General features: G+C 40.0%; 1 protein-coding gene across 3 annotated transcripts; it reads left to right on the top strand.

Annotated features, from left to right (window-relative positions):
• The first annotated feature begins 107 nt into the window (after positions 1-107).
• On the top strand, positions 108-25926 carry LOC111568098 (GATA zinc finger domain-containing protein 14-like). Of its 3 annotated transcripts, XR_004847264.2 has the most exons (7): positions 108-207; positions 11747-13036; positions 17727-18570; positions 20156-20406; positions 22463-22642; positions 23745-24987; positions 25069-25926. XR_004847264.2 is itself a non-coding variant. In XM_023269579.3 (6 exons), the coding sequence occupies exons 2-6, from the start codon at positions 12209-12211 to the stop codon at positions 23973-23975; spliced, it is 2313 nt and encodes a 770-aa protein (XP_023125347.2). In that variant the 5' UTR covers positions 108-207; positions 11747-12208; the 3' UTR covers positions 23976-25926. The 3 variants fall into 3 exon arrangements, 2 of the variants coding, with proteins under 2 accessions (XP_023125347.2, XP_035803718.1); XM_023269579.3 differs by having other exon boundaries at positions 23766-25926; XM_035947825.2 differs by having other exon boundaries at positions 23745-25926.
• The last annotated feature ends 725 nt before the right edge of the window (positions 25927-26651 follow it).

Here is a 26651-nt window from a genome sequence, read left to right as displayed (position 1 = left end):
TCTCCAAAATAGTTCCCAAATAAGATGATCAGTCATCTTAGTGCGACTCAACATAGAGGTGTGTGTGCATAAGACAGAGAGAGAGGGAGAGAGAGAGCTAGAGAGAGGCAGTGTGTGTTAAAATTATCCACCTAAAGCCAATCCTCCTCAAGCTGATCAGTGCACTGAATGGACTAACCAGCTTGAGGACTTCAAACTCGCAGGCAGGTAAGAAAAGTTTTGTTACTTTCCTGCAAAATTATCCACCATTTCCAAAAACTCAGACCAGAAAATGAGCAAATTCTGAATTCAGCTCTCATGTGAGTTATTCAATCAAGTAGAAACAGCATCCGGAGGTGAGCTCGTCAGGCGGTTTGTTGACAGGTGAGCTGGAAAAGGCTCCAGCAGACCCGATGAAGGGATGTTATTTCACCAAACCATCTTAAGGAAGCTCATTTTCCTCTTATTTCAATATTGTGGGTATAAGATGCGTTTCATTTCAGTTATGTAATGCAAATATACGGATTTTCTCAGAAGGCCACACGTGACCCGGTTCAGTCAGCTTATGTGCTGCTGTATGTAGAGACTGTATATTTAACACAGCGCTGCATTTCTACTGGATATAGCAATCTGAATTCACTGTGAAATCAGTGAACTAAAGGCTAAGATAAACAGATGTAACTGAAGGACGATACACTGTCACGCAAAAACATAGATTGTCTCATTTGTGTTTGGTGTTTTGTGCTTTTTCTGCTTTAAAACTAATTAGCTTCATGTTAGATGTAATAACTGTATATTCAGTCAGTAAATAAGCAGAAAGTTTGCTTAAAAACGCATCATACACTGAACTGAATCATATATACTGATGCTGAATTCATTTAGTTCTTTTTCAAGCTGTGCAGAAATGATTTGTTTTGTGTTGGACTGACTTGAACTCAAGTTTTGACAAGAAATTGCGTTACAATGACTTAAAATTCTGATTGAATTAAGTTCAAGGGATAATTGATAGTGATATTGAGGATAAATGTGACTGATATTAGATTAATTTTAGGGTTTTAGTACTTGTTTTTGTTCAAATTACACATTTGTGTGTAAATTTGATTGATTTTCTACACATTTTCTCCCTAATGTAACATTTGTGAACACATTTTTTTAGAATTTAATTGCATAACTTCTTGGTTAGCATCTCTGAATGTGCCTTCAGCCTTGTTTGATGTCCTTTGCAGTGTTGATGACTGAGATCAGGTGCAGCTAAAGTCATGTTTGAGCTGCTGATGTTCAGCACATGAATGCATGTTATTGTATTTGCAGCATTTTAAAAGTGAAAGACTTCCTCAGATTCGTTGAGGGGGCTGTGACTTTCCTGGCTGTTGTATCTCAAGAAGGTTGTTTTGCTCATGAATTGAGGTTTCCGTGAATATTTCAGATGCATGTGTTTTATTCTCCACCACCTCGGTTTGCTTTAAGTTTGCCTCCCTCCCGCTGAGTGTTTGCTGCCGTCTGTGCAGCGCTGATGGGCTTGAGGGCCACGTGCAGCGCTGAGACCTTGGTTTGCCTCCTCTTCATTAGCTGCAGCGAGGCCAGAGACAGCTTAGAGAAGCCAAACAAAATGCAAGAGTCATCCGTCACCCTTCAGATCAGACATCCACCTGTTGGCCAGCGTGACTGCTGCTTTCACTGAGTCACTGAGGGACGAGAATTAAGATAAACAATCAGATTATTTTCAATATCGATCAGCTCTCCGGCGATGAGAAGATGGTCTGACTTTACCGGCTTGATCCTGCAAATCACATGCACCTTTATAGTGAAAATTAATCATTTACTGTGTCTAAAATTGAGGAAATCAGGCTGTAAATCTTTTCATTATCACACTTTCCTGCAACACAGGAGTGGCTCTCAGACAAAACTAAATCCAGAGTAGTTCTCAACTTCACATCAAGTGCCTTTTAAACTGGAGTGCTTCACAGAGTGATATAATGGAAAGAGCAACAAAATTTACTGGTTGTGGCTAAAATTAAAGCAAAAATTCACACTCTTGACTTGTAGTTTTGCTTCTGCAGCGGCTCCAAATCTTTTGGTGAGAGAGGTGAGCTCCCTGCAGCGTGCCCCCTCCATGAGCTCCTGCACTAAGCCAGCGCATTGTCACATTAGTTGCTCAGTGTTTTCACTCTGGACATTTGAGCCACAGAGCTTTTTGTGGCATTGCAAGTATTTTCCAGTTGGCCTGGCGACGGCGACCCCACTGAGCGAGGTCTGTGATGAAGCTGTTGCGCTGTAAATTCAGGTTGAGCCTTAATATGATGACCTCTGTCTTCCCCCAAACCAGGACAGTTATAAAGACAGCAAACTTTACCACTTGCTTTTTTTTTGTCCACCTTTCTTGTTACCATGGGTTCCATTTATCCACTCAGTCTTGGAAAAGCACAGGTCTTGTAAATCTAGACTTTTTGTAGAGTCAAACATGATATTTTTTTTGCATTTGCTTGTCTTTGTAACTTGCATTATGTGCAAAACAGACAGCAACAGAGATGAGACGACAAGTAAAAATGTCAAAAATGATTAATAAAAGGGGTTGGTCTAAAACTTTTCTTAAGTATTGAAGACAGTTTACTCAGGCTACTTTGCTTTTTGAACCTTTTTGAATGTCAAAACATGTGTTCTGTGTTCATTGTTCTATCAAGAATATCAAACAAAATGACCACATGGCTGATTATTCTTCTTGAAAATGCAGAATCTACACAACAGATATGACTTATTCACACTTCTCTGGTTTCTCTGCTGTGAATGTGACAGGAGCGGATCTAAATTTCACACAGTCATGGACATACAATCTGGCTTTTGTCTCCTGCAGTTTAAATTGTAGTTAAAAAGACCACACTTTTGTGAAAATACAAAAAAAGACCAAATTACTGGCATCCAAATGTACTCAATTAAAAAGTACGAGGGTGCGACAAAGCCTCTCAGTGCACGTGGCACTTAGCGGCTCAGCAGTAGAGGGCTGTTGACCCGAGCAGCTCCAGACTGTAATTGCGCGTCGCTTTGTAAATGTGAGGCAGGATTAGGTTCAAAAAGGGGCGTCCGTGGCTCTTCGTTAGGCTTTTTCAGTTGATTTTAATTGAACTGGATTCAAAGTGAAAGCTGTAGTGTGTGAGTGGGCACTTTGGCACGTTGGCTAGTGGTGTTTGTTTGTCTCTCAGCTGGTTCTGATTTCTTCTTAGACACAGCACAGACATGTTCTAGTGTATCTCCAGGGTTGGTTAACTGTAATTTAGGCTGTCAGAGTGAGGAGTGTGGAAGCAATAATTCAAATGTAAAGTGCAGAGAATATGTATCTGGTGTTAAACTAGCATGACATATTTTATCTGTGATTGTAACTGAGCAGCACACTTTAATTACAGAATACTGATCAAGCAGAAGGTTAAACACTGCGACATTATCCTGGAACGAAGTGATTGAAAAAGGAGTTTTGTCTCGAAATGATTTGCTACAGAAATGTGAACTAGAAACTTTGACATCAAGACAAACAACAGGCGTGGCAGATGTGGGCTTTGAAAAATGAGACCATGTTTCTTCACCGTGCAGCTTTGATTGGTTGATCGAACAGGGTCAACAAGTGACTGAGGCACGGAAAAAACACGTTGCATTAAAACGGAGAAGGTGACACAACAAGCAGCGCAGATTTTAGCAACCTATAACAGAAATGATACAACCAAAAGTCGTCACATTTAAAAATCCTACTAGAGAAAAGACCTCATGACAAAAAGTCTTTAGACCAAACAATGTAAAGTTTTACAACTAAAAGTCCTCCCAACAGAAAGAGCCAAACGCTTTCTAATGTGAAGAAAAATGTCAGTAGTTTAGCAACTAAAAGACCTTAAAACTGGTCATCCTCACAACTTAGTCTTTATCGAGAAAACTCAGGACTACTAACATGTTTCCATATTTTCACAACTTAAACTCTTCAAAACTAAAAATTCTCAGAATTAAAGCATCACTTTAACTCAAATTTCTCTCAACAAAAAGTCCTCAGTTAATAATCCCCGTAACTAAAACGCTCCACAGCTAAAATGACAGAGTCCTAAACGAGAACACTGAAGTCATTTAGTGTTGACCTTCGGAGTTTTCTGTTTGATCCAAACCAAAAGTAAAGGTGCGAAACAAACCAAATAGAAGCTTCCTCAAAGTGAACCATAGTCCAGTTCATTTCTAGGGTGAAAACAGTTTTTAGCTGGTTTGGAATTTTTCGCCGAGTTACAGGATATTATTGCACTCAAACCAGGAAAAGGAAAAATAAGTTGCAATCAACCAGAGTGAGAGTTTTTAATTGAAATTTTGTGCAGCAATATTATAAAAAGACAACTGGAAAAACCTTATTTTCAGAAAGGATGAGAGAACAATGTCACCTGAAGATAAAAAAAGCAGTAGCAGCAGTGTACGAAGTGAGAAAAAGCAATGTGTCAACCAATGAGAAGGACAAATTTCCTTTTTGTGACACCCTGCACAGCATAGCGGGTATAAATCTGTCAGTGTCAAGTATAAGAATACGACGACACGATGTAGGTTTGTCTTGTAAAGTTCTCAAGCGAACTATACCTGCAAAACTAGCTGGAACAAATGTGTAAAAAATGACAAAAACATGGACCTTGGTTTCGACTTTCTGGTATCAAAAGGCTGTAAAAGTGAAACATCTCCATAAATGAAGATTTGCGCCATATGAATCCTCACAATGGAGGCTCCACAGAACTACAAGTCCTCACAAGGAAACTGTTTCCAGATAAATCCTCAACCAAACGTCCTTGAGGCTTAAAGTTTCTGCAACTAACATTCATCAAAACTAAAAGTTCTCCAAGTCCTTCCAAGCAAATGTTTTTCTAAATTTAAGCCCTCACAATGAGATGTTTTCATGATTAAAAAACACTTTCAATTACAACTGTACCTCACAAACAAGAGATCTCCAACAAATGTTCCTACGTGGAAAATATCTTGCAGCAAAGTTGAAGCTTATCTGCTCAAATAGATAGAAGAAAGAATAGTAATTTCTGTGCAGTAAAGGAAAAAGCTCTCAAAGTCCTCCTTATTTACCTACAAGCAAGTGACTGAACAATCAAACAATATCCATGAATATTTTCACAAACTTACAAAGATCTAAGATAGAAAACTAAAAAATCCTCACAAAAAAACCCTTTGTGTTCCCAAGACATTCTTCTATCAGTCTAAACTCTGGTTAAATCAATATTATACAGCATATGGTGGATTGAAAGTAACAAAAACTCTTCAAAACTGCAACCAGACAAAACATCAAGTCCATTGACAGTGAAGAAAAGAGCTCAGACTTTGTTGGAAGTAACGTCGGACTGTTGCTGATGCACAGATGGGAGCTTTTCATCAGGATGTACAGACAGAAAGAGGACTTTGAGGAGACACACTCAGAGTTTTCTATTACTTTTATGACTCACTCTTGCCCATTAATGCACTCTGGGGCTTTTCTTGTGCAGACTGAAGCTAAAGTTTCATTATGAAAGACGCATAAGAACATAATGAATATCTCAGACACTTTACTTTCACACTTGGTTTTGTGCTAATAGAATCTACATACTGTACAAATGGGTTGTTTTACAGTTTGTAATTAATTGCAGTAAAACTTACATTTAATTTATAGCAGTTAATCATCACTCTGCATATTCATGTAAGCCATTCTATACATTTTTTTTTATTCTTGATGATACTTTACTGGTTAAATAAGACTAAATCTGCAGCTTTAAGAGGAGCTGAAAGGATTTCTAAGACATTGAAGTGTTTCATATTTTTCACTTGATGCTGCTTAATGTTCTGTAGGCCAAAGCCTTTCTTTTGCTCTGCAGAATGTCCAGTCTTCTTGACTAAATGTTAATTTTAGAATTAATTTTTTTATGATTCGCTCTTTCTCCAAATCCTAATATTTGACTGATGCAATAAGGACCAAAACCTGTCACTGTTGTTGCTGAATGGATCCAAATTTACAAATTTACGCAACAAGGACTGCAAAATATCAGCCATAAGAAGCCACATTTTAAGTTATTTGGTGCCATGATGCCCCTCCTAAAAGACAAACTATTAGAAAAATTAGACACAAAACCACAAAAAAGAGAAATAAAATTACAAAGAAATGAGACAAATGACACGAAACAAAACAAAAAATTAGACAAAAAAGTTAGAAAGTGATAAAAAAAACATGGACAAACGACAAAATTAGACAAAAAAATGATGAGAGAGAAACAAAGAGAAATGACAAAAAAATAGACTAGCACAAGCGAGACAAAAAACACAAAATGACAAAAACAATACACAAAAACAATGAATAAAGAAAAACACAAAATGACAAAAATAAGACAAAAAACACAAGCGAAACTAAAAGGAAACACAAAAGACAAAAACAAGAAAGTAAACGACAAAAGCATGAGACAAATGACAAAAGTCAGACAAAAAAACAACACAAAATATTACAAAAATGAGACACAAAAGAACAATGAACAATCTAGTATTTTACTTTAACATCAAAACAACTTAGAAATTATTAAAAATAAATGAATAAAAATAGTTTTACAAACTTATTAATGTCTTCCCTGGAATTTTTACACCTTACAAAGTCGCCCCGTGGGCTGGATTGGACCCTCTCCAGGGCCAGTTTTTGGCCCTCAAGCCGCATGTTTAACACCCCTAATCTAAGAGTTTTAGCTCTGATACTTGATGTCTAAAGACTTTCAACTACTAAAACTGCTACTTGACTGCTCCGTGTTGTCGTCAGTCACATTCAGACAGACAGACGACTCACCTGAACGCTGAGGTTACGGTCCTGCCGGTGCACCTGACAATGGACTCGTGCGGTGGGAAGGCAGGAAGGTCAAACCAGGGCCCGTTAATTAAAGGGAGGAGGCGCGTCTTTAAGCTGCAGGGAGGATGAGAACGCTTGTTAAGGCCGCTGAACTTGGAGCGCTAACCCGAGGAAGGGGCTGGAATGGGTTTGAAAAGATGGCCATGCACACGTGCAAACAGCAGTTCATGGAATTTGATGCTGTGTGCACAAAAAACTCCTTTTATATGAACCATACAGCCGCTTTTAGGCATTTTCAGAGCTTTTATAGTGTAAACACAAAACCATATCAACACTTTCCCCCCTAAAAATGGATTCCTACTAAAAAATCTCATCTTTAATGCTGGGAAATATTCATTCTAATAACAAAAGCATATGAAAACATGATGCAATCTTATGGAAAAGCAGCAAACTTTAGGTCCAAAACAAAACATCTGCCTCCACTGTCTTCTACGCACATGTCTGTCTTCTGCAGCGACACGTGTGACAACAATGAGCTGACTTTGTGGGTGTGGGTTGAGTTTGGTCTGGCGAAACCAGGACCCTGCAGCCAATCCCTTGTTAAATAGCATTAAATCCAACCAATCCTACTAGTCTGTCATCCTGGAGAGGAGCAGCAGCAGCAGCAGCAGCAGGAGGAAGAGGAGGGAAACACCATCCGTAGTCTGCTGAGGAAAACCTGAGCAGATGAGATGATCAGATCAGCCGGATGGGCAACACCTTCAACAGTCACTTTGTACCTCCAATGTAGACTGAAAATGACAATGGATTTAAAAAATATACAAATATCTCCTGTTTTCAAAAATAAGACTTTTGAAATCTGACAAAAGCTGCACCATGGGATTTTAGTTTCATCTCCCCATGTGAATGTCTCGTATATTATTATCTATAATTAGTACATCAATTGAATGTAAATAGAAAGCCTGCTTTACTTAGAATATTACTATATTTACAGGTTTTATACAAATATTAAGGTAGTTTTTGTAGTAATTTGTTTATGATAGGTTTTTAATGCACTTGTTCCCATGTATGACAAACATGCCTTATACAGCGCTTTTACTGGGTTAACAACAAGGAATGTGTGAATAAACGTTTGGCAGAAATCATATGTTAAGCTTTATTTCAATGATTTTCTTTTATTAAACTAGGAAATGATGCTACTATACAATATTATTATGTTACAAAACCTAATTGGAACAAGTTAAAATTGCAGCATATGATCTGCTGATCAGTGTCATTTCCTTAATAATATAGTATATACAGTAGATGTATATAGTGTGATATATACTGTATAATATGAATTAATGTTATTTTGTATCTATGCACACATGCTTTCATGGAAACTTATTTCAAATTCAGCTGAAGATTTCACCTTTTTCTTCACATTTTTTTTTTACAATTATCAGCGTACAAAGGTAATAATTTTGGATGAAACTGAGTTTATTTTATCCACTTAACTCAGTCAAGTCAAGGTTTTGCAGCTGCATATTAAAAGTTCACCCAACAACATGTAAGTCAGCCATCAGTTGCTTCCAAATCAACAGAATGGTTCAAGATACATTAAATAGTAATAATAATAATAGTATATTATGCTGATTTCCAATTCAGAATCATGATGATTTTAACTTTTCCTTTTAAAATACACAGTTGTCACATTAATCCTGCATGAAATGTGAACTGAAATCATGCAGAAAAACTGCAGATCTTGGATCCTCACTGTGGTGCCTACAAAAGTCTGTCACCTTCTTTTCTTTAATCTATGAAAATAACCCTGCTGAACATCGCTGCTCCTGTGATGCTAGCTGATGCTAGCTGATGCTAGCTGATGCTAGCTGATGCTAGCTCATGCTAGCTCATGCTAGCTCATGCTAGCTCATGCTAGCTCATGCTAGCTCATGCTAGCTCATGCTAGCTCATGCTAGCTCATGCTAGCTCATGCTAGCTCATGCTAGCTCATGCTAGCTCATGCTAGCTCATGCTCATGTGTGACGCCACGTGTCTCACTCAGGTATCATGTCTCCTAAATCTCCACTAAGTTTGTCCTTAAGTATCAGACAGCGGGGCTCACTGTTGGATTAAGGAGTGGCTGCATGTACGTCTCCGAACGCTTCATTAAAAGGCACTCAGTTTACTAACTTTTTAAAAACTCATGTTTATTACAAAGAAATGGATGCTTTGAACAGCAGGCTGTCTGTTCTTGGGTTTAAGAGGCTGTGTTTTGGAGAGGTTTTCCATGAAAAACTTTCACCTTTGGCCATAAAATGATAAATGTTGATGTCTGAATATCAGGAGAAATTCTCTTTAAAAGTGATTTGTGTGTTTACAATTATTCTAATTGGTCAAATGCATTGATGAAGAATATTTCAAAGGAAATTTGAAAGTTTGTGATGTTGCCTCATAGCAAGAAGGTTCAGGGTTTCAACCTGCTGAGGGTTTATGTGGAGTTTGCATGTGCTTGGCTTTCTCTCAGTGCATGTCATTGTTTTTTCTAAACGGCTGTGAGTGTCGATGGTTGTTTCTCTTTGTGTTGGGCCTGTCATGAGCTTTAGCGACTGGTGAAGGCTGGACTGCACCTCTCACAAAACAACTAGCTGGAATAGACTCCAGACCCCAGTGACCATCTATAGGATTACGTGGGCATAGTTTTCCTGATGTTTAATGTTGTACAATTTGATTTACTGTTCACATCGCTTGTTTTTGACAGTCTAACTTTGAGTTGTTGTTCTTTGCCCTCTAACTCAAAAAATGTGCCTGCTCAGGAATTGTGACCATCCAGAAGGGGTTTTGAAAATGTTTTGCACAATTAAATTTTCATAATTTCAACCCAGATTGTTCGTATTTTATATAAATACGTTTTTAATATTTTAAAACACTCTTTTCATTTGTGTGCTTTTTTGCTATTTTGAAATGTGTGTTTGGTTTGCTGTGATGGCACCTTGCAAAGTTCTCGTCAAGTCCTGCTTTTTTGTCACCTCAGAGAGCATCTCAGGGTTCAGAGAATTAAAAAGCAATGTGATATTATGGGGAGTGAGACAGTTGCTGTGATATAAATATCCCACCGGGTGTATCTAAAGAATTAAAGTGAAGAAATGGATGGAAATTGATAAGGAGTGAATGTCTAGTGTTTATTCAACACATGCCGAAATGATACATGGGCCCTGTCTTCAAAAAGTCACCACTCCATTAGAAAAAGATCCAGCAAATAATCACTAAAACATTCACAATTTGTCATTTTTACACTTAGGTTTTTGTGCAAATAAAACTCAAGCTAAATAATGATCTTTAATATTGTTGCCTTTGGACAAGATCATAACATGTCTTTCTAGTCCTCATGCTAATCTATTAGGCAGGTAGAGGAAGTTTTGCATTTATTATACAGACTTGATGATCTCTTCTAACTCTTGGCAAGAAAGCAAAGAAATTTCTATTTCCCAAAACTCCTTGGTCAAAACTATTGCTTCTTTAGCACTGAAACAGCATCAGAGTTGTGTTCAAACAACCAGTGCCGTCATTTCTCCAAAGAGGATAGTGTCACAGAGAGGGCAGTACTTGACCCTGAGGTGTTTGTGCCTAATGGGTGCCATGGGTGTTTGAACTGGTGACAGGCTGTAAAGGTAAGAAGCTTAGACGGAACAGCCTCCTGAATTCTCAGCCTTGCCTGGTCCCCAACAAGCATGCAGGAGATGCAGCTTGTGCTGTTGCACAGATAGAAAAAAAAATCATACATTTTCCTTTCTCATCAGGAAACATTTAATAAATCAGCTAATGTTAATGAAATAATAACACTGCAGCTGCACTGTGTCACTCTGTAAAATCCATTCCACTGATGAATCTGGTATGAAACAATTGCTCTTGTACAAACCTGCAAAAATCATTCATTAACAGACAAAAGAAATATGCATTTCCATGACTGCTGCTTCTACTGGCATATTTACATCAATTTATATTGTATCTAACCAGGAAATCCTGATAAATAAGCAGAATATCGCGATTATGATGGGAATTTTTGACTGCACAGAGGAGTACTGCAAGCCTTTACGGTGTGCAAGAGGATAAAGTTAAACCCAAGTAGGAACATGTGCACAATATTCTATCACCATAATGTAAAAAAGTACAACAAATATTCATGGGAATTGTGTTGGACTCCCAGATATAATAAAACAATGCAGATATGTGCACTGAGGGACGTTTAGTTAAGTTATAGGTTGTTAATTTTAGCACCAGCATCAAAATGTTTCCTCCTCTTTGACTCTCTGCGCTGACTTTAAACAACCAATCAAAGTGTCAGACCGTGAACAGGCGAGCTCTGACTCATGAGCTCCACAGGAGGAAACCAGCTTTCATTGTGTGAATGGGCTGTGGCTCTGGGGGCACATTAATTGGCTGTAATCTGATTACTCTGTGGCCTGCTGCAACCTGGAGGACCCCCCCACTGGCCTCCCCCTCTGTGCTGTCTACCTGTCTGCCCTAGCAACACTCAACTGTGGTTTATAGGCTCAGAGAAGAAATGCTAATTGTTTGGACCAGCGATTTGATAATTGGAGCTGAAATTTTTATGACAGATGACCTCAAACTTGCATTGATCAAGACAGCTACGACACAAATACAATTACTGAAACAGAAAGCCTTTATTTCTTAATTAGACTCAGTTTCTCTTCTGTTAAGTCTGGTTTAAGTCTCACTAATTTTCCTCTTGACGGTCTAGATGATGATTTATTTCACATTTATCTGTTTGTTTTGATGTACTTATTGGTTGCAAGTTAAATAATCTGTGCTACATATTAGAAATTACACTGAATAACCTCAATGCCATTAGCCAAAGCTTCAATTAGTCATTTGTTTCCATTATGCCTTCATTCTCCTTGACTTTCTATCTTGGTGTTTACTTTTATTTATCTGTTTCCTCTGTCTCTCCAGTAGGTAAGGGCAGTCTGGGATTTGATGGATGGTTAGAAGCCGAAGTTAAAAGGATTATTCTCAGCTGCCGAGCAGAGAAGGTCCTTGGAGCCAAGAGGGATCACCTGCCTGGCGGTGGCCCAACATCTCATCCCCGAGACGGTGGAGGAAGCTATCAGGAGCCATCAACTTTCACAGCCGGTTAACTCACCATGGAGCCAAAAGAGCTTGTATGATTTGAAGATACACTGCTAAAGAGTTTGGCAGCACCCTTTGTGTGTTGTTGGAATACTCCCTTGGAGCTTGTCCTCTGAAAGATATTTATGTGGAGGAGATTTCATCTGCAGTTGTTTTGTTGACATGCTTTGCCCTAACGCCCTTCAATCCAGCGCCAATGACCTCCATTCATGGTGTTTGTCACAAGAAAACTAAAGCCAGGGAGGACTGTCGGTTGTCGAGGAATAGCTTGGATTCCAAACAAATATGGCCAGAGACGATAGTCTTCTAAGCCTCATGCCTTTGTTCTCAAGGCACCAGCAATGGGTCGGAGCCACTCTAGGATTGGTCCTACCGCTTTTCCCCCTTCGCCCTCTAATTTTCTATTACTTCCTGTCATGTGCAGCAGCAGCAGGTAGTTTACCTGGCATAGAATATGACTATGGCATTAGCCCCAAGTTCGTTTGCACTCCCATCCCCCCAGAGGCAGATCCCAGCTGCTATTCTCCACCCAGCGTGCCCCACGGACCGAGCAGTACCGGCCAAAGCAGCAGCCCCAACGGCAACAGTCGGCGAGTCATGATGTCCGACGAGGCCAAAGCCACCATCTTGCACCTGCGCGAGAGCCTCGTGAGGCAGAAGGAAACCATCCTGGACCAGCGGGAGACCATCCGAGAGCTAACCGCCAAGCTCACCTTGTGCGAGGGCTTCGGGGGTCACCACGGCACCGGTCATCAAGACAGCCACCACAACAACCACCACGACACCCACCACGACACCCACCACGACACCCACCACGACACCCACCACGACAACCATCACGACAACCATCACGACAACCATCACGACAACCATCACGACAACCATCATGACAACCATGACCACCACGGACAACATGGCACTCATCATACGCCTTCTTCGTCGCACCACGGGCCTTCAGGATACCACAGCAACGATCACCACTATTCCCACGGCGGCCACAGGTCAGACCCCCACCACGGGAAGGGCTCATCGTACAGCAAACACAGCTCCTTCTCACCAGAACAGACCGGAAAAACCCTGCAGACCCTGAAGGAGAGGCTGGAGAGCTTGCAGGTATGTGCAAAATGAAAGGCAAAAGAGTCACTGTAAGGTGGTTTAACATTTTAACTGCACCTTGCACAGTCCAAAACCAACACCAAACTTATGGGTGAACATAAACAAAAGTTCAAAATAAAGAGTAGGCCTTGCGTGCAGAGTGGAACAGGAATAAATTCTGCTCTTTGTTCCATGATGGGAACACAAATGAGCATAACTGAAAGGGCATAGTTTATATGGGTTTGTGCCTTTACAGTATAAACCCTGTCCTTCACTCTGCATGTAAATAATTTTTGTTATGATATAACTCAACCTGAAGTAACCTGGTTTAAGAAATGCTTTGGTGGTACCAAAAACAGTGAAAAGGGCATTTTTGATGTTTGGCATCAAGCAATTATTGCTACTGCTTCCATGTATTTTCCACAGTGTTTGACATGAAACGGGTGAAGATTAAACTGGTCACATATGTATTGATGAGACAACCCAAAGCTAAATTTTGTTAAGTTGAGTTTGAGGATATTTGCTTTGTTTATGCTCTTGAGCCAGTTGTATAGTGCTCGTGGTAATGACTTGAACAAGAGAGGAAGGCAGGTGTCACTGTTAAAAAGTCCATGAAGTGAGGAGGTTAGGGTGGATGAAAACAAAATGCCGGAGACCAATTTTTGCTTCCTGTTTCAAACTAATGCTATTTCTTTTATGATTATTACGGCCCTCTAACTTTAAACTTGAGGTATAGAACTTTTATCCTCTTCTGGCTGTGAGAGTAATGACTCAAACACTGTCAATACATGCTTTTTACATTTGCCTTTCCATTGATTGCATTCATTCTTTTAGATTGTCATCCTTCCTCTGAATGCAGTGTTTCTTTTTCTTCTGCATTAGAATCTTTTCTAGGACACTTCCCAGGTTTTTCTTCCATACAATCCAACCAACCCATAGTTGCTGCAGCCTCCTCCATCTCCACTGCAAAGCAGTTAATTCTGGCAGTGGCAAAATGTATTGGTACTTGTGTGACAGCATGAAAATGTGGCCACAAACACCAGATTTAAAACTCTGTTATGCTAGGCTTAACCAGCATTGTGTGAACTCGTTTATCAAGAGCCTCAGTGTAATGGACATTTATCTGTAAAAGTTGTGCATTCTAGCTTTAAAGCATTTACTACTTAGTGTACACTACCTAGAGCTACTGAACTCTGATCTTTCCAAAGTCAAAACCAGTTGGTTTTGTTCCTAAACCTAACCATCAGTACAGGACATTATGTGCCGTATTTCAGCAGCAGTTTTTAACATTATATCAATGGCTATATCTCCTGCCTCCAGTAAGTTCTTGTGGCTTACACCGGAGAGCAGGAACAAACAAGGTATCAAGGTGGTGGATTAGGTTGGCAGTCTTGTTGGTGTTGGCAGTAACGTAGAGGCTTTCAGAACACATGTTGGGACGCACAAGTAAAACTTGGATCCCGTTCTGACAACAAACTTGGACAGCTGAACTGATAGATGGGCTCTTGTTATGCTTCAATTAGGCTCTTATTCAATGCATCTCTACAATTAACCAAGCATTATAGATACCGGTTTCTCCTTTATTGTTTTGTGGCTGGTTTAATCTTTTGTACAAACTTCAGTTTATGGGAAACTGTAAGGGTGCTGCCTCCTGGAAAAATACAGTTTGGCTTTTTTGACGTGGTGCACACCTCAGTGCAAATCCCCAGGACTGTACATCCACTTTTAAGATCCATTTTTAAGGCTGTATAAAGTCTTACTGACATTAAATAATAATCATTTTATTTTGATTGGTCATGTATACTAGTGGCAGTGTTGGATCTTCCAAAGCTATCAGACAATATATGTAAACGATATTATATGCACAGTGATTTGTTTTAAAAAGAAAGTTGGATTTTAGCAGCCAAACCAAGAAATTAAGGAATTAGCTTTTAAAACATGCATTTATAGACTACCTGCCATGAGCCTCTGCCCTATCTCCAGCTTCACCCATCTCTGAGATAATGTTTAATTTATTACCAATCATATGTGGTCTCAGATACCCTCGAGGGGCTCTCAGTTATAGTCTGAAAACCGTGCAGTGGGAGTAAATCAACCTTTTCTTAAACTTATACAAAAATCATCATGTGGATGTAATTAAAGCTCTGATGTTTCAGGTGAAAAGGGTAAACAGGAGGAGGTGCACATTCTGCACAATTCAAACACTCTGTAATGGGAAAGTGAAAGCCTATCAAAGATTTGACTTAATTGGGGTCATATCCTGCGTCATCGAGGGTCACAAGCTCAGTCGCTGAATCAGCTGCCTGCGAGGTGTACTAAAAAGAAGATGGCAACCTATAGGGTGCTGTGCAGTTTAGATTTGCTTCTTTTTGTGAGTAAAAAGACATATTTGTAGATATATTTAAAGTAATGTTATTTGTAGTGATATTTTTGGAGTGTTAAAAGCATAAAAACAGCAGAAATTAAAAGTTGGAGGTAACCCGTCTCACACATAGACATCACAAACCACCCACCAGCCCCAGTCAGACACACACCACCCACAGAGCTAATATCAAACCTGTTTGACTGTTGTCTCCAGGCCATGGAAGTTAATGTCCTCTCTGAGTAGTTCCGGCTCCCAGGCTCTCTCCTGGATACCAGTGGCTGAAGCTGAGCTCCAACAGGAAGATACTATAAGTTGATTAGCTCTCACCCTTGACCTAAAACAACCCCTGTGTGCAACCAGTCACATGGTGGAGGGAGACAGCTCCTCTGCATAAACAGTCATTGAATTCAGACAGAATGACAGTGACAAAAAAAAGTCCTTCTTTTGCCTATTTTTTTCCTCTAGCAGATTGCTAAAGGAAGTTAAACTTTCCAGTTAACTCCAGCGTGCGTCTTGTCGGTGTCTACGTCGGCTTAAGTTCAGAGTGCTTTTGTGTTTGGTCTTTGGCCTTTTAACTTAATGTCACACTTCTATAAGCTTTTTATGGGATTTCAATGCAGCTGTAGTCTGTGTAGGCTTAACGTTAAAGTCATGACAAGAGCCTCAATCACTTACTGCAGTTTCTGTAATCTTGTAAGCATCATTTTGGTGATTTATGAGTCAAAAGGTGGACAAAGGTTGAATTTATAGCTGGGCTGAGAACCTCACTGAATGTTTAAATCTAGTGTTGAAACTGTTATATTATATGTAATCTAGAATTGTGATTACCAGACAGAGTTGCTTCTTTAGTCTCTTGAATGTAATTGAAAAATGTCTCCGCTTGCTTAAGGAACTCATAATTACTTTGGTGAGGAAACTAAAGTGTTGTTTTAAAAGGTCACAAGCCAGAAATATTGGGAACCACTGATCCAGATGTTTAAAAATCTTTCAATTTTAACCTAAAATTCAACAGATCCCTGTTTACTGGGAGATTCTGTAGCTGTTTCAGTTTCTTTTCCAGAACATTTGTCATCTCTATTTTGTAGACATTATCCGCAATGCATTTTTCAAAACTCTTCTCCAGCATCCAAAACAAGCCACACATGCAGAGCTGCTGTCTCACTGGTTAAAACTATTCTAGATCTCGGTGTCACTTTGCAAGACTAAAACCCTGCTGCCCACCGGCCTGTGAAAGCCTCATTATTGGTGCAGGTGGTCTCAGGCTGAGTTCAGGGAAGGTGTCACCAGAAATCCCCTTTCGGGCTCGCTCAAAGGTGTGAAACAAAACAGAAGAGGAGCCAGGATATACCCTCGGTCACTCCCTCCTCCAACAGGATGTCTGCGCTGCCAGCCTCTGGCCACGCACCGAAGGGCGCTAGCCAGCCTCACCTCCAATTAGCTTCATCCTCCCTGACGAGGCTATTAATCGTGGCGTGTGCTGGCAGGGAACAAAGCCGGATTTGCTGGTGAGGAAGATGAAGATGAGTGAGGGAGAGGAAAGAGAGGACATGATGGAAAAGTATTCTTGCTGCAACTTTAAATGTCAAACCATAATGCTACTTTATTGAATCTGCTGCAAAGAACTTCTGGCTTCTGGCTCTTTAGTCTAATCGCAGAAATTTGCTTCAAGGTCATTTTGCAGAATGTGACTGAAGCAATAAATTTCATTGTTGATGTTGGAAACGGTTTCATGTAAGATGCTGTTAGAAATGAATTCATAGTCACAAACCGAAAGATCAGACACCTCTACTGGGATCGTTTTATCATCTGTGTGTGTCTATACAATGCTTTTATTTTGAATGTACGTTTATTTTGCTTTTCAAGTGGCCTCACTACACTTAATTAATGAGTTTCTTTTATACACCATTGATTTTTTAAAAGTTTTATTTGCCAAAATGAGCATCCCTACTCAAACATCTTCACAGGAAATGATGGACGGTTCTAATGACAATAATATAGATAATAATGCTGATGATGATTAAAATAATTAAAATAATTCTGTGGTCGGACCGGTCTACTATATCAAATAAATACTGTACTAATGTGTGTAAGAGTATTAACATTAAAGTAGTAGTACTTAATTAAACAAATGGTGCCAAACACTGAAATAGGTAATAGATGTTTTCAATATATAAAACATTTCCATCACTTACATAAACAAAAATCTATTCCATAAAAAATTGTCCAGTCAAGCATGATTTTAACTCTTTAAAGATAATATTTGATTTTGTTTGACTCAGTGGAGATGATGTTTCACTCTGTGAGAAATAGTTTTGCTTATTTGGTGTTTTTCTGTGTCTGCAGGCCAGGAACTCCTCCAGCTCCTACTCCAGCTCCTTGAGAGAACTCCTCCAGCGGAAGATCAACGCTCTGGAGGAGCAACTGCACAGCTACTACAGTGATCACCATGACGACCACCACGGCAACCACCACGACGACCACCATGGTACCGGCCACCATGACAACCACCACGATGACCACCACGATGACCACCACGATGACCACCACGATGACCACCACCGTACCGGTCACCATGACAACCACCACAGCAGTCATCACAGCAGCCACTACGGTACCCACAGGTACAGCCACCACGGCAGGCACCACAGTCGTCATGACGATCACCACTATGACCGCCATCACAACTGGAGCCATGGTAGGCATCGTAGTCACCATGGCAACCACCACTCCGGCCACCGTGACAGTCACCACGGCGACCATCACGATGACCACTATGGTCATCACAACGATCGCCACAATGACCACCATAACGATCACCACAACGACCACCACTATGACCATCATGACGACCACCATAATGATCACCATGACGACCACCACTATGACCATCATGACGACCACCATAATGATCACCATGACGACCACCACTATGACCACCATAATGATCACAATAACGACCACCACAATGATCACCATGACGATCACCATGACTATCACCGTGGACCTGGACACCATGATGACCACCATGATGATCACCATGACAACCACCATGACTACGACCACCATTATGATGATCATCATGCGCGACGACTGCCCTTCACCAGCAAAGAAACGAGGCTGCAAGGTGCCGGCCACAGCAAGCTGGAAACGGTGTTCAGCCAGCTGCACCACAGCAACAGTGACCATGGTAAGCACACAGCCATTGACTTATGCTAGTTTTCTGGAGACTTACCATAACAATAACCAATCCAGGCCTAACTGCAACCCTCTCCATGACCATAAACCAAGACTTCATGCTAAAATTTAACAGATTTATGTCAACACAACATAAATAATACAAGTGGAAACATACGTACTGTAGCTGCAGACTTGAGCAGGACAGAATACATTCATTCACAAAAAAGGCAAACGATTTACTAAAAAATGAAGTGAAAAAATTACAACTTCCTGTTATTTTGAAGACTCATTTATCCTGCCATTGTCAAAAGTGATCTGTCTAGCCGTCCACTCTGAGCTGAGGCGGCCTCCAATTATAAAATTCACCCAGTATTTGTTGGTCGAAATAGCTTCTACTTGGTGGTCATTTGAGACGGTAGTTTCAACGCCCTCTAGTGGTAGTAATATTTATGACGGGTGCAAATTTGCAGAGCCACAAAATCTGCACATGGAGGAGGTAGGGGTGGCTGGATGGGTCAACGCAATACTTCTGAAGGTCCTCTAACCTTAACAAAGTATGTATTTTAATTTAAACTGTGATCTTTGTCCAAGTTTTACAAATGTGTTTTTACATCTAACCCTAACCAACCTTTTACTATAGCATTTCCACATCACCTCTGTTGTTTGGTTGAAGAAATACCACTTTACACATTGGTAAAATGGTAAAAGGATGGAAAAACAGGAGAATATTTTTTGTATTGACTGTAGAAATATCTTCATAGTAATTTTATCAATCACGAGGATTCTATATATTTAGAGGAAACCAGTGGGTTCTTGAATGTAATCACAAATGCAAAATTATCAGATGAAAAGACAAACTCAGCTCAGTTCACATATTCAAAATGAAGCAAACAACCAATTTTAAGTTATATCTGAACAGAACAGTGCTTATTTAATTAACACCGACTTGTACAGAGGGCATTGTGTTTATGTGTTAATCACTAATCATTCAACTATGAATCCATTTCTGTTTAAAATTCCTGGAGATTACATTTAGATTGCATGAAGTGATTGCATTATTTTGGGTTTTTTAAAAAATTCTGATTAACTACTGTTTTATTTCATCCCACCATTACCCGTGGGCTGCATTTATAGATCTTAATTTTTTTTTCTAGATTTTTTTTTTGTGACAAATTAGACTCCATGTGGTAAAATGGTTGGAAAATTCAATTAAATTTTTTATATATATATAATGCAAATTCACAACATATGTCATCTCACAGCACTGAACATAGTAAGGTACAGACAGCAGAGAGCAGAGGGCCCAACAATTCAAAGTTGCTTTTGGATTCCCTATGAGCAAAGGTGCAAAGGAACCAAAGAAAAACCTAAAACAGGGAGGGGAAAAAAACCTGACAGAACTAGGCTCAGGGAAGGTATCTGCCTCAGCTAGTTGGGGTGAGAGTGAGGGTTGGGGTGAGGATAGCAGGATAGTGGATAAGTGCTGATCAGAAAAAACTAAATGACAACCACTAAAATGATCCCACAATAGCATTTAGGGAGACGATAGCAGACCAGGACCGTACATGTTCTTAATTCATTCTCGGTCCCTCCAGGAAACCACAAGAAGCTCAAGAATCCCAACGCTTTCCTACTCGACTTCCCCATGAGGACCAACTACATGTATGCCAGGATGAAGCGGTCTGTGGTCAACGAGCTCTTCGCCTTGACTATCTGTGTGTGGCTGAAGGCGGGTGCAGGTCCTGGTCTCGGTACTCCCTTCTCCTACGCCGTCCCCGGGCAGGCTAACGAGCTGGTGCTTATGGAGTGGGGCACCAACCCTATGGAGCTGCTAATTAATGACAAGGTAACAGCATACTAGTCAGTGTAACAAAATCTGTCCACAGACAGACATATAGACTTTTACCGAAGTGTTCGAAACCTTTGTAATAGTTCCTGCTTCTGTCCAGGATCACCAGGGTTTTGTCATGAAATATTACATGTTCAACGTTCAGGTCTTACAAATTAAGCCAACATGAAAAGACTAAAAACTTCCATTCCTCAAATGTCCTATCGAGGCTCGTTCCAAAAGTAAGTCAATCCCCATAGATCTCCAGATTAAAATCTCCAGGGTCAATATATAATTGAGGGACTTTTGAAGTCCATGGGATATATCTGCATACATTTTTATGAAAAGTAAAAAAACTAATGTTTTTATGTTCATTATGATCATGTTGATTTTAGGCCTGAAAACAGCAAAAATGTCAACTATGATACCTATCAACTCTGTTACAAAAAGTCCCACAATTATATATTAACCCTCCAATTTTATATGAGAAACAAGCATGTTTACAACCTGGTACAAAAAACGGATTCAGTCTCTACAACTAATTTCCATATACGTGACAACAGGATGTGCATTTTTAAGCAATTCACTTGTTTAAATTGTGTTAAGGCATAAAGCTACAGGCATGGCCGGTTTTTAGTAACTGGTGGGTGCTGTCACAGGACGGTCCATGGATCGTCTCAACTCAACTGATGCTCTTTCAACTGACTTCAGTTTGATTTCCCCTGTACGGCTATTAACTCTTGTCACTGCATTTTTACTCGTTAAGAAAATTCGGGTGAATTTAAATTTCATTTAAACAGCTCCAATTCACAACATGTGTCATCTTAAGGCACTTTACATAGTAAGGTGAAGACCTTATATACAGAGAAACCCAACCAATCCAGTGTTTCGTTCCATTTGGCAACAGTGGGGAAAAAGAAAACTGCCCTTCACTAGGAAGGGAAACAAACCTGCAGAACCAGGTTCAGTCAGGGTATTCATCTGCCTTGACTGGTTGGGGTAAGGAGGCAAGTTACTAGGACATCCTGATAATAAAAAATTACAATAATTCAGCCTGAAATTCACAAATCCAGTACAACTCCAGGCGGACAGATGTATAAACACCCGCCAAAGTACTCAAAATTGCCTTTGTGATTGACTTGTAACTATGAACTACATATAATCTAAATAAAGATGTACATGTCAGTCCCTAAACCTGCTAGTGACTTGGAAAAGCTGAACTATTCTCCTAAAATATGGAATATGCTCAAGCTTGTGTAATTGAGTCAAATATGTTCAGGTTAATTCATTTTAAAATCATGCTGTGTTTTACCTCTGAAAACAATGACAGAGAATGGTTTACTTTTAGTCAGGTTATAACACAGCTACTCTCAGGTTCCTTTTGCTCCTCTAGGCGGGTGCTTTTTGTTTTGCATTTGCATCAGAAATGTATTACCCACTAACGAGAAGTTTACCGTGACAGATTGTTGACACACAAGTTATTCAATTAGTCTATTAGCCTCCTAATCTTTAATTCTCCGAAAGGCGGATACCTGTTTCCCCAAAACGGAAGACAGATGTTCGCCTTGCCCCAGTACTGTGTGCAGCGAGTTCAACAAATCAACAAAGCAATTAATCTGATTATTATAATGGATTGGCCTAATTTTCTGTTGCAGTGACATTACCACGAGGAGTAAACTGTCGTGTTTGTTGTCTCATAGTGACACAGTTGGCTGTCATCGAACCGATCAATGACACAGTTCAATGAGCTTCAGAATGCAGATTAATCTCAGTCTTTAATTATTTTTCTTGAGTTAATGAGGGGGAAGTGAATGGAGATTCTCATATTGTACTAATCCATTTCCCCAGCATTAGGGAGCACCTGCTTGTAAGGCTGTGTGAATACTTATATATTTATATATAGCATATATGAAAGGGGCTATCACAATCTGCACTTTTGTTGTCACTCCTCCAACAATGTTTCCCAAGATGTAAGTTCTGGTCATCTAATTACCTTGTCTGGAGCTCATTATCTCCAGAATACCTGCTTCTTTCATTCATCTCCGTCTACCTGTCTGTGTCTCTTCACCTCAAGGCGGTGACTCTGCCCATAACCATGACCGACGGGAAGTGGCATCACGTGTGCGTGACGTGGTCGACCCGTGACGGCATCTGGGAGGCCTACCAGGATGGAGTGAAGAAAGGCTCTGGGCAGAACCTTTCAGCCTGGCAGCCCATCAAACCAGGAGGGATTTTCATCCTGGGTCAGGAACAGGTATGACCAACAGGATGCTTTCTGACAGCATGGATACTGCAGCTTCATACAGAGAATGGATGTATGTGGACTATCTTTTCCTTGTTAAACTCTAATATTTACATTTGCCTGAAGCCATGAGAGACAACAGACAGATTTCTTCAAATGCAAATATGACCTTATAAAGGGTCTGACATTACAATAGTATGGAGATCAGACTTAATAGTACATATTTAGATATTTGCAACTCCAAGAAGGCGTTTTATTTCTATGCATAAGTGCAGTTTATCTTTCCGGCTGGTGATACCAGTAACATAACCGCCACTATTGCCAAGACTAGATCACTTTCTGCTTTTCTCAGAGCCTCAGTACTGCCAACAACAGAGGACATGGGATAGTCAGCAACTCATGAAATGATAAAGGACATGACAACCTGTAACAGCCTGGTTGCTGTCCAAAGCAAGAAACGACCATAAAGGCAGTCGAATATGTTGTTGTATCAATAAGTAGGCCAGTTTTATTACTTATGGATCCTGTTGAAACAATTCCAGTTGAATGGTGGTTTTTAACCGTTTTGAATCCAAGAACTCAAGGGTCAGTCTTGCTTGACCTTGGTTTCTATCACTCTTAATCTGTGCCTTTTATACCTCTTCGGATGAGGCTTTCTTTACCGTAGCTACAAGGGAAAAGTGGGAAACACTGTTTCTGTTTTAGTTGAGCTATTGTAGATGCATTTTGCTTGTGACATAAATGTAGCTTTCATGTTCCTCTGAGAATTTGTACACGGTGTCCAACAGAATTGCAGAGTGAAATCAAGACTTGTAGGGAACCAATCAAAACCTCAGTGCTGTTATTATTGTATTAGCCATTAGACTGTGCAATCAAAATTTAATTCATAATGATTTAAAGCAAAAGCTAAAGTAAAAAACTTGTTTACTGCCACTTTAAGCAAAATATTTTAGTTGTGTAACTTTATCCGAGCACATTACTGATTCATCCAAACCTGAATGTTAAGTTAACTTCCCTCTACTCAAGGTGACTATTATTTTAGTTTTGGTGTTGTTAGATCTTTATAATCAACTTTGCTTGATAATTCCTTGGTAGATATTTAACCTGGACACAGTCTCGTCTCTTCTCTCCACAGGACACAATGGGAGGCCGCTTCGACGTCACCCAGTCCTTCGTGGGGGAGCTGTCGGATCTCCAGTTCTGGTCCAGAGTCCTGACGTCCAACGAGATCTACAACCAGGCGACCTGCGGAGGCCACTTCGTCGGTGACGTCATGTCGTGGTCGGAGGAAGTGGTGGAGCTCCACGGAGGCCTCACCGAGCTCGATTTTGACCCCTGCCACTAAAGATGGACATCGAACCTCACATCCCTGGAGTTGTAGGATCATCATTTCCATTTAACCGATTACATGCCTGTGTCAAAAGAATTGATTGGAGAATGGAAAAATACCGTTTGGTCGTGGATCAAGAATGGAGCAATCATTTATTTCATCTCTGTGCTGCAGAACTTTAATAATACAAGGTCAGCCGCTGGCAACAGGCAAGAGCAAGGAGTTCTTTTCTTTTTTCTATATATTTCTATATATTTTTTGCCATTCCCGTCCGATCTCTCTGCCTTCTCCACCTACACCCTCACTTCTTCGCTCTGCCGCTCTGAGCAGGACGGCTTTGAAGGCTCCAAAGAGCGCGGGGCTTTGGATTTACCGGCTGTGTGGTCATGACTCCATGGGATCCAACACACATAATAGGATTTCCTTCCATCAGAACAGGTCCAAAGGTTGCTGTTCGCCATTAACTTGCCTGCGCCAGCTTGTTTTGTTTGGTATGTGAGCAACAGAAACATTGCAGGAGGTGAAAGAGTGACTAGAGGAGCGCAGGAGAGCTTACGAATCGAGCCACACAGACACCTCAGCGGAGATGACTGCACACATTGAATCATGTATCTGCTTGCAGTTCTGTTATGATACAGGAGAATGTTGTTGCGTGACGTTTTTACAGTGCAGGTCAGATTTGGCGCAGCGTTAGCTCAATGTATCAATGTGGACTTTGCACACAGAGGTTTTGGCAGACGGTTTTATATTAGTATTTCATATTGAAAACTCTACAACAGGCTTTTTTTGTAGAAAGAAGATCAAACATGCTTTTGAGGCGAATGCAACACTTGTGTTATGTGTCTCATGACTGCGAGTGATGTGTTTTATCAGTGCAGGACTGGATGTGCTTCACACTTTGTGTTTTCTCTGTTTGTGAGCTGTCAGAGGGGCTGTTACATAAGAAGCAACGCGGCTCAATGTCAGACGTGATGTTACAGCCACGAGCCACCGATGCAGGTTAACCAGCCCTCAACGTGCCATCACGGTAATGCTCATGTCTCCTTGGCAACCGCTTGGCTTACAGTGGGATTTAGCATCTGATCTGATCCTGTCTATTTCCGAGCAGCTCAAACACCGCGACAGAGGAACACACTCGGAGAAGCTGAAGACGTAAAGACTGTTTGTAGCGGCACTTTTTTTCTAACAGAGGGGTGGTTTTTTTTTTGTACATGTAAATTATACCAGATAGTCTGTTTTTAACTATTAAAAGGAATTATTATTGTATTTCTTACAGTGTAAATAAGTACATAGCTCTTTCTTAACCTTGATTTAACCTTGTGTTTGTTTGTAAAGCACATCTTTGGACGTACACTGACTGATATTTATTCGCTTCTTCTAACCCCCCAGGTAAAACTCAGACTGCCCTGCACTGAACTTACTGGTGGTAAAAAAAAGAAAAAGGGGGGTGTCTGTTGTTGCCATTACGATAAAGTCCCTCAGCATCAGGACCACAATGTTGTCACGCTACAGCTGTAAATATCTGCAAAATGTTTCTTTGACTGGAATGCCAAGACGAGCAACACGTTGAAACCATGCTCCTGTTCTCCTCTCATGATAGTGGGCCAAATGCACGTACGTTTTTTCTGTTACTTAGACCTCACTTTATACACCTCCTCAGTGTGTAGTTTGTAAGGTGAATTTATGCATCATTAACATAAAGACTTGCTTATCCTCGCCTTTGGTGTACAGTTTAACGTTTAATAGGGGATTTTGTTTGTTTATTCTCGTGTCTTTGGCTGTAAATATATAAAGTATTGCGATGTGTTCAATCAACAGTCCCTCCCTCATGTGTAAGCCAAAACTATAAACTTGTAAAATTGTAAAACTTGAAAGAGGAAGAAAATGCACTATAAATGCTGTAAAGTATGTGTAAATATGTCAGAAATTTTGAATAAAACTATTTAAAATATTTTATGAATTCAAACCAGGCTACAAACTCATTCATTTAGTCATTTTACACTGTTTAGTATTGATGAACTTATTATATTGTTCAAAATAAGACGCATTTTAACCATCGAATATCTGCGTACCGATCACACAAACACACAGCAGGCTGAGCGGATTCATCACCGCACAATCTGTTGTTTACAAATACACAATTTGAGTCCTGTGTGGGGGAGGTGGAGCTAATTAGATAATTAGAGAATGCAAATACGCTGACATAAATACATGAAGAGTCTAACAAGGCAGAAAAAATGCAAATAAAATTCTAAAAAATAAGATCATGTCAAATGCAGATACACCTCCATCTTTCTTGTTGGAAATTGAACATCAACCCCTATATAGTTAGTTAAATACAAACCTGTGGTTCCCTAACAGGGTTAGTTAGTTGGTTAGTTTTTTCATTGTGCAAATGTGAATATCTTTGTTTAATTTTAAAATATTGGATAAATCAGTGATAAATGATGACCAGTTTGGTTGTCAGACCCAGTTCTGCTTTATGTACCACTGCAGAGGATCCATTTTTTTCATTTTTGTTTGACACACAGCTTATAATTCAACATCAAACAGAGAACAGAGGAACACTGAGCTGCTCTTTTGTGCCTCTTATTGGGAATTAGATGTTTTCAGTGACTGAGAAACAGTATCACATAGGATAATTATGCATCAATGCAGCAAAACCTAAAATCTCATGGTGTTGATTCTAGA

This window comes from Amphiprion ocellaris, chromosome 15 (assembly GCF_022539595.1).
Source record: "Amphiprion ocellaris isolate individual 3 ecotype Okinawa chromosome 15, ASM2253959v1, whole genome shotgun sequence".
NCBI lineage: Eukaryota > Metazoa > Chordata > Actinopteri > Pomacentridae > Amphiprion > Amphiprion ocellaris.
This window is presented reverse-complemented; position numbering and strand designations above follow the sequence as displayed.

Bases quoted from the DNA above. Each gene is read 5' to 3' on its own strand.
- LOC111568098 (XM_035947825.2), top strand. From the start codon at position 12,209: ATGGCCAGAGACGATAGTCTTCTAAGCCTCATGCCTTTGTTCTCAAGG. The intron at 13,037-17,726 runs GTATGTGCAAAA...CTGTGTCTGCAG, and splicing joins AGAGGCTGGAGAGCTTGCAG to GCCAGGAACTCCTCCAGCTC. The intron at 18,571-20,155 runs GTAAGCACACAG...CGGTCCCTCCAG, and splicing joins CCACAGCAACAGTGACCATG to GAAACCACAAGAAGCTCAAG.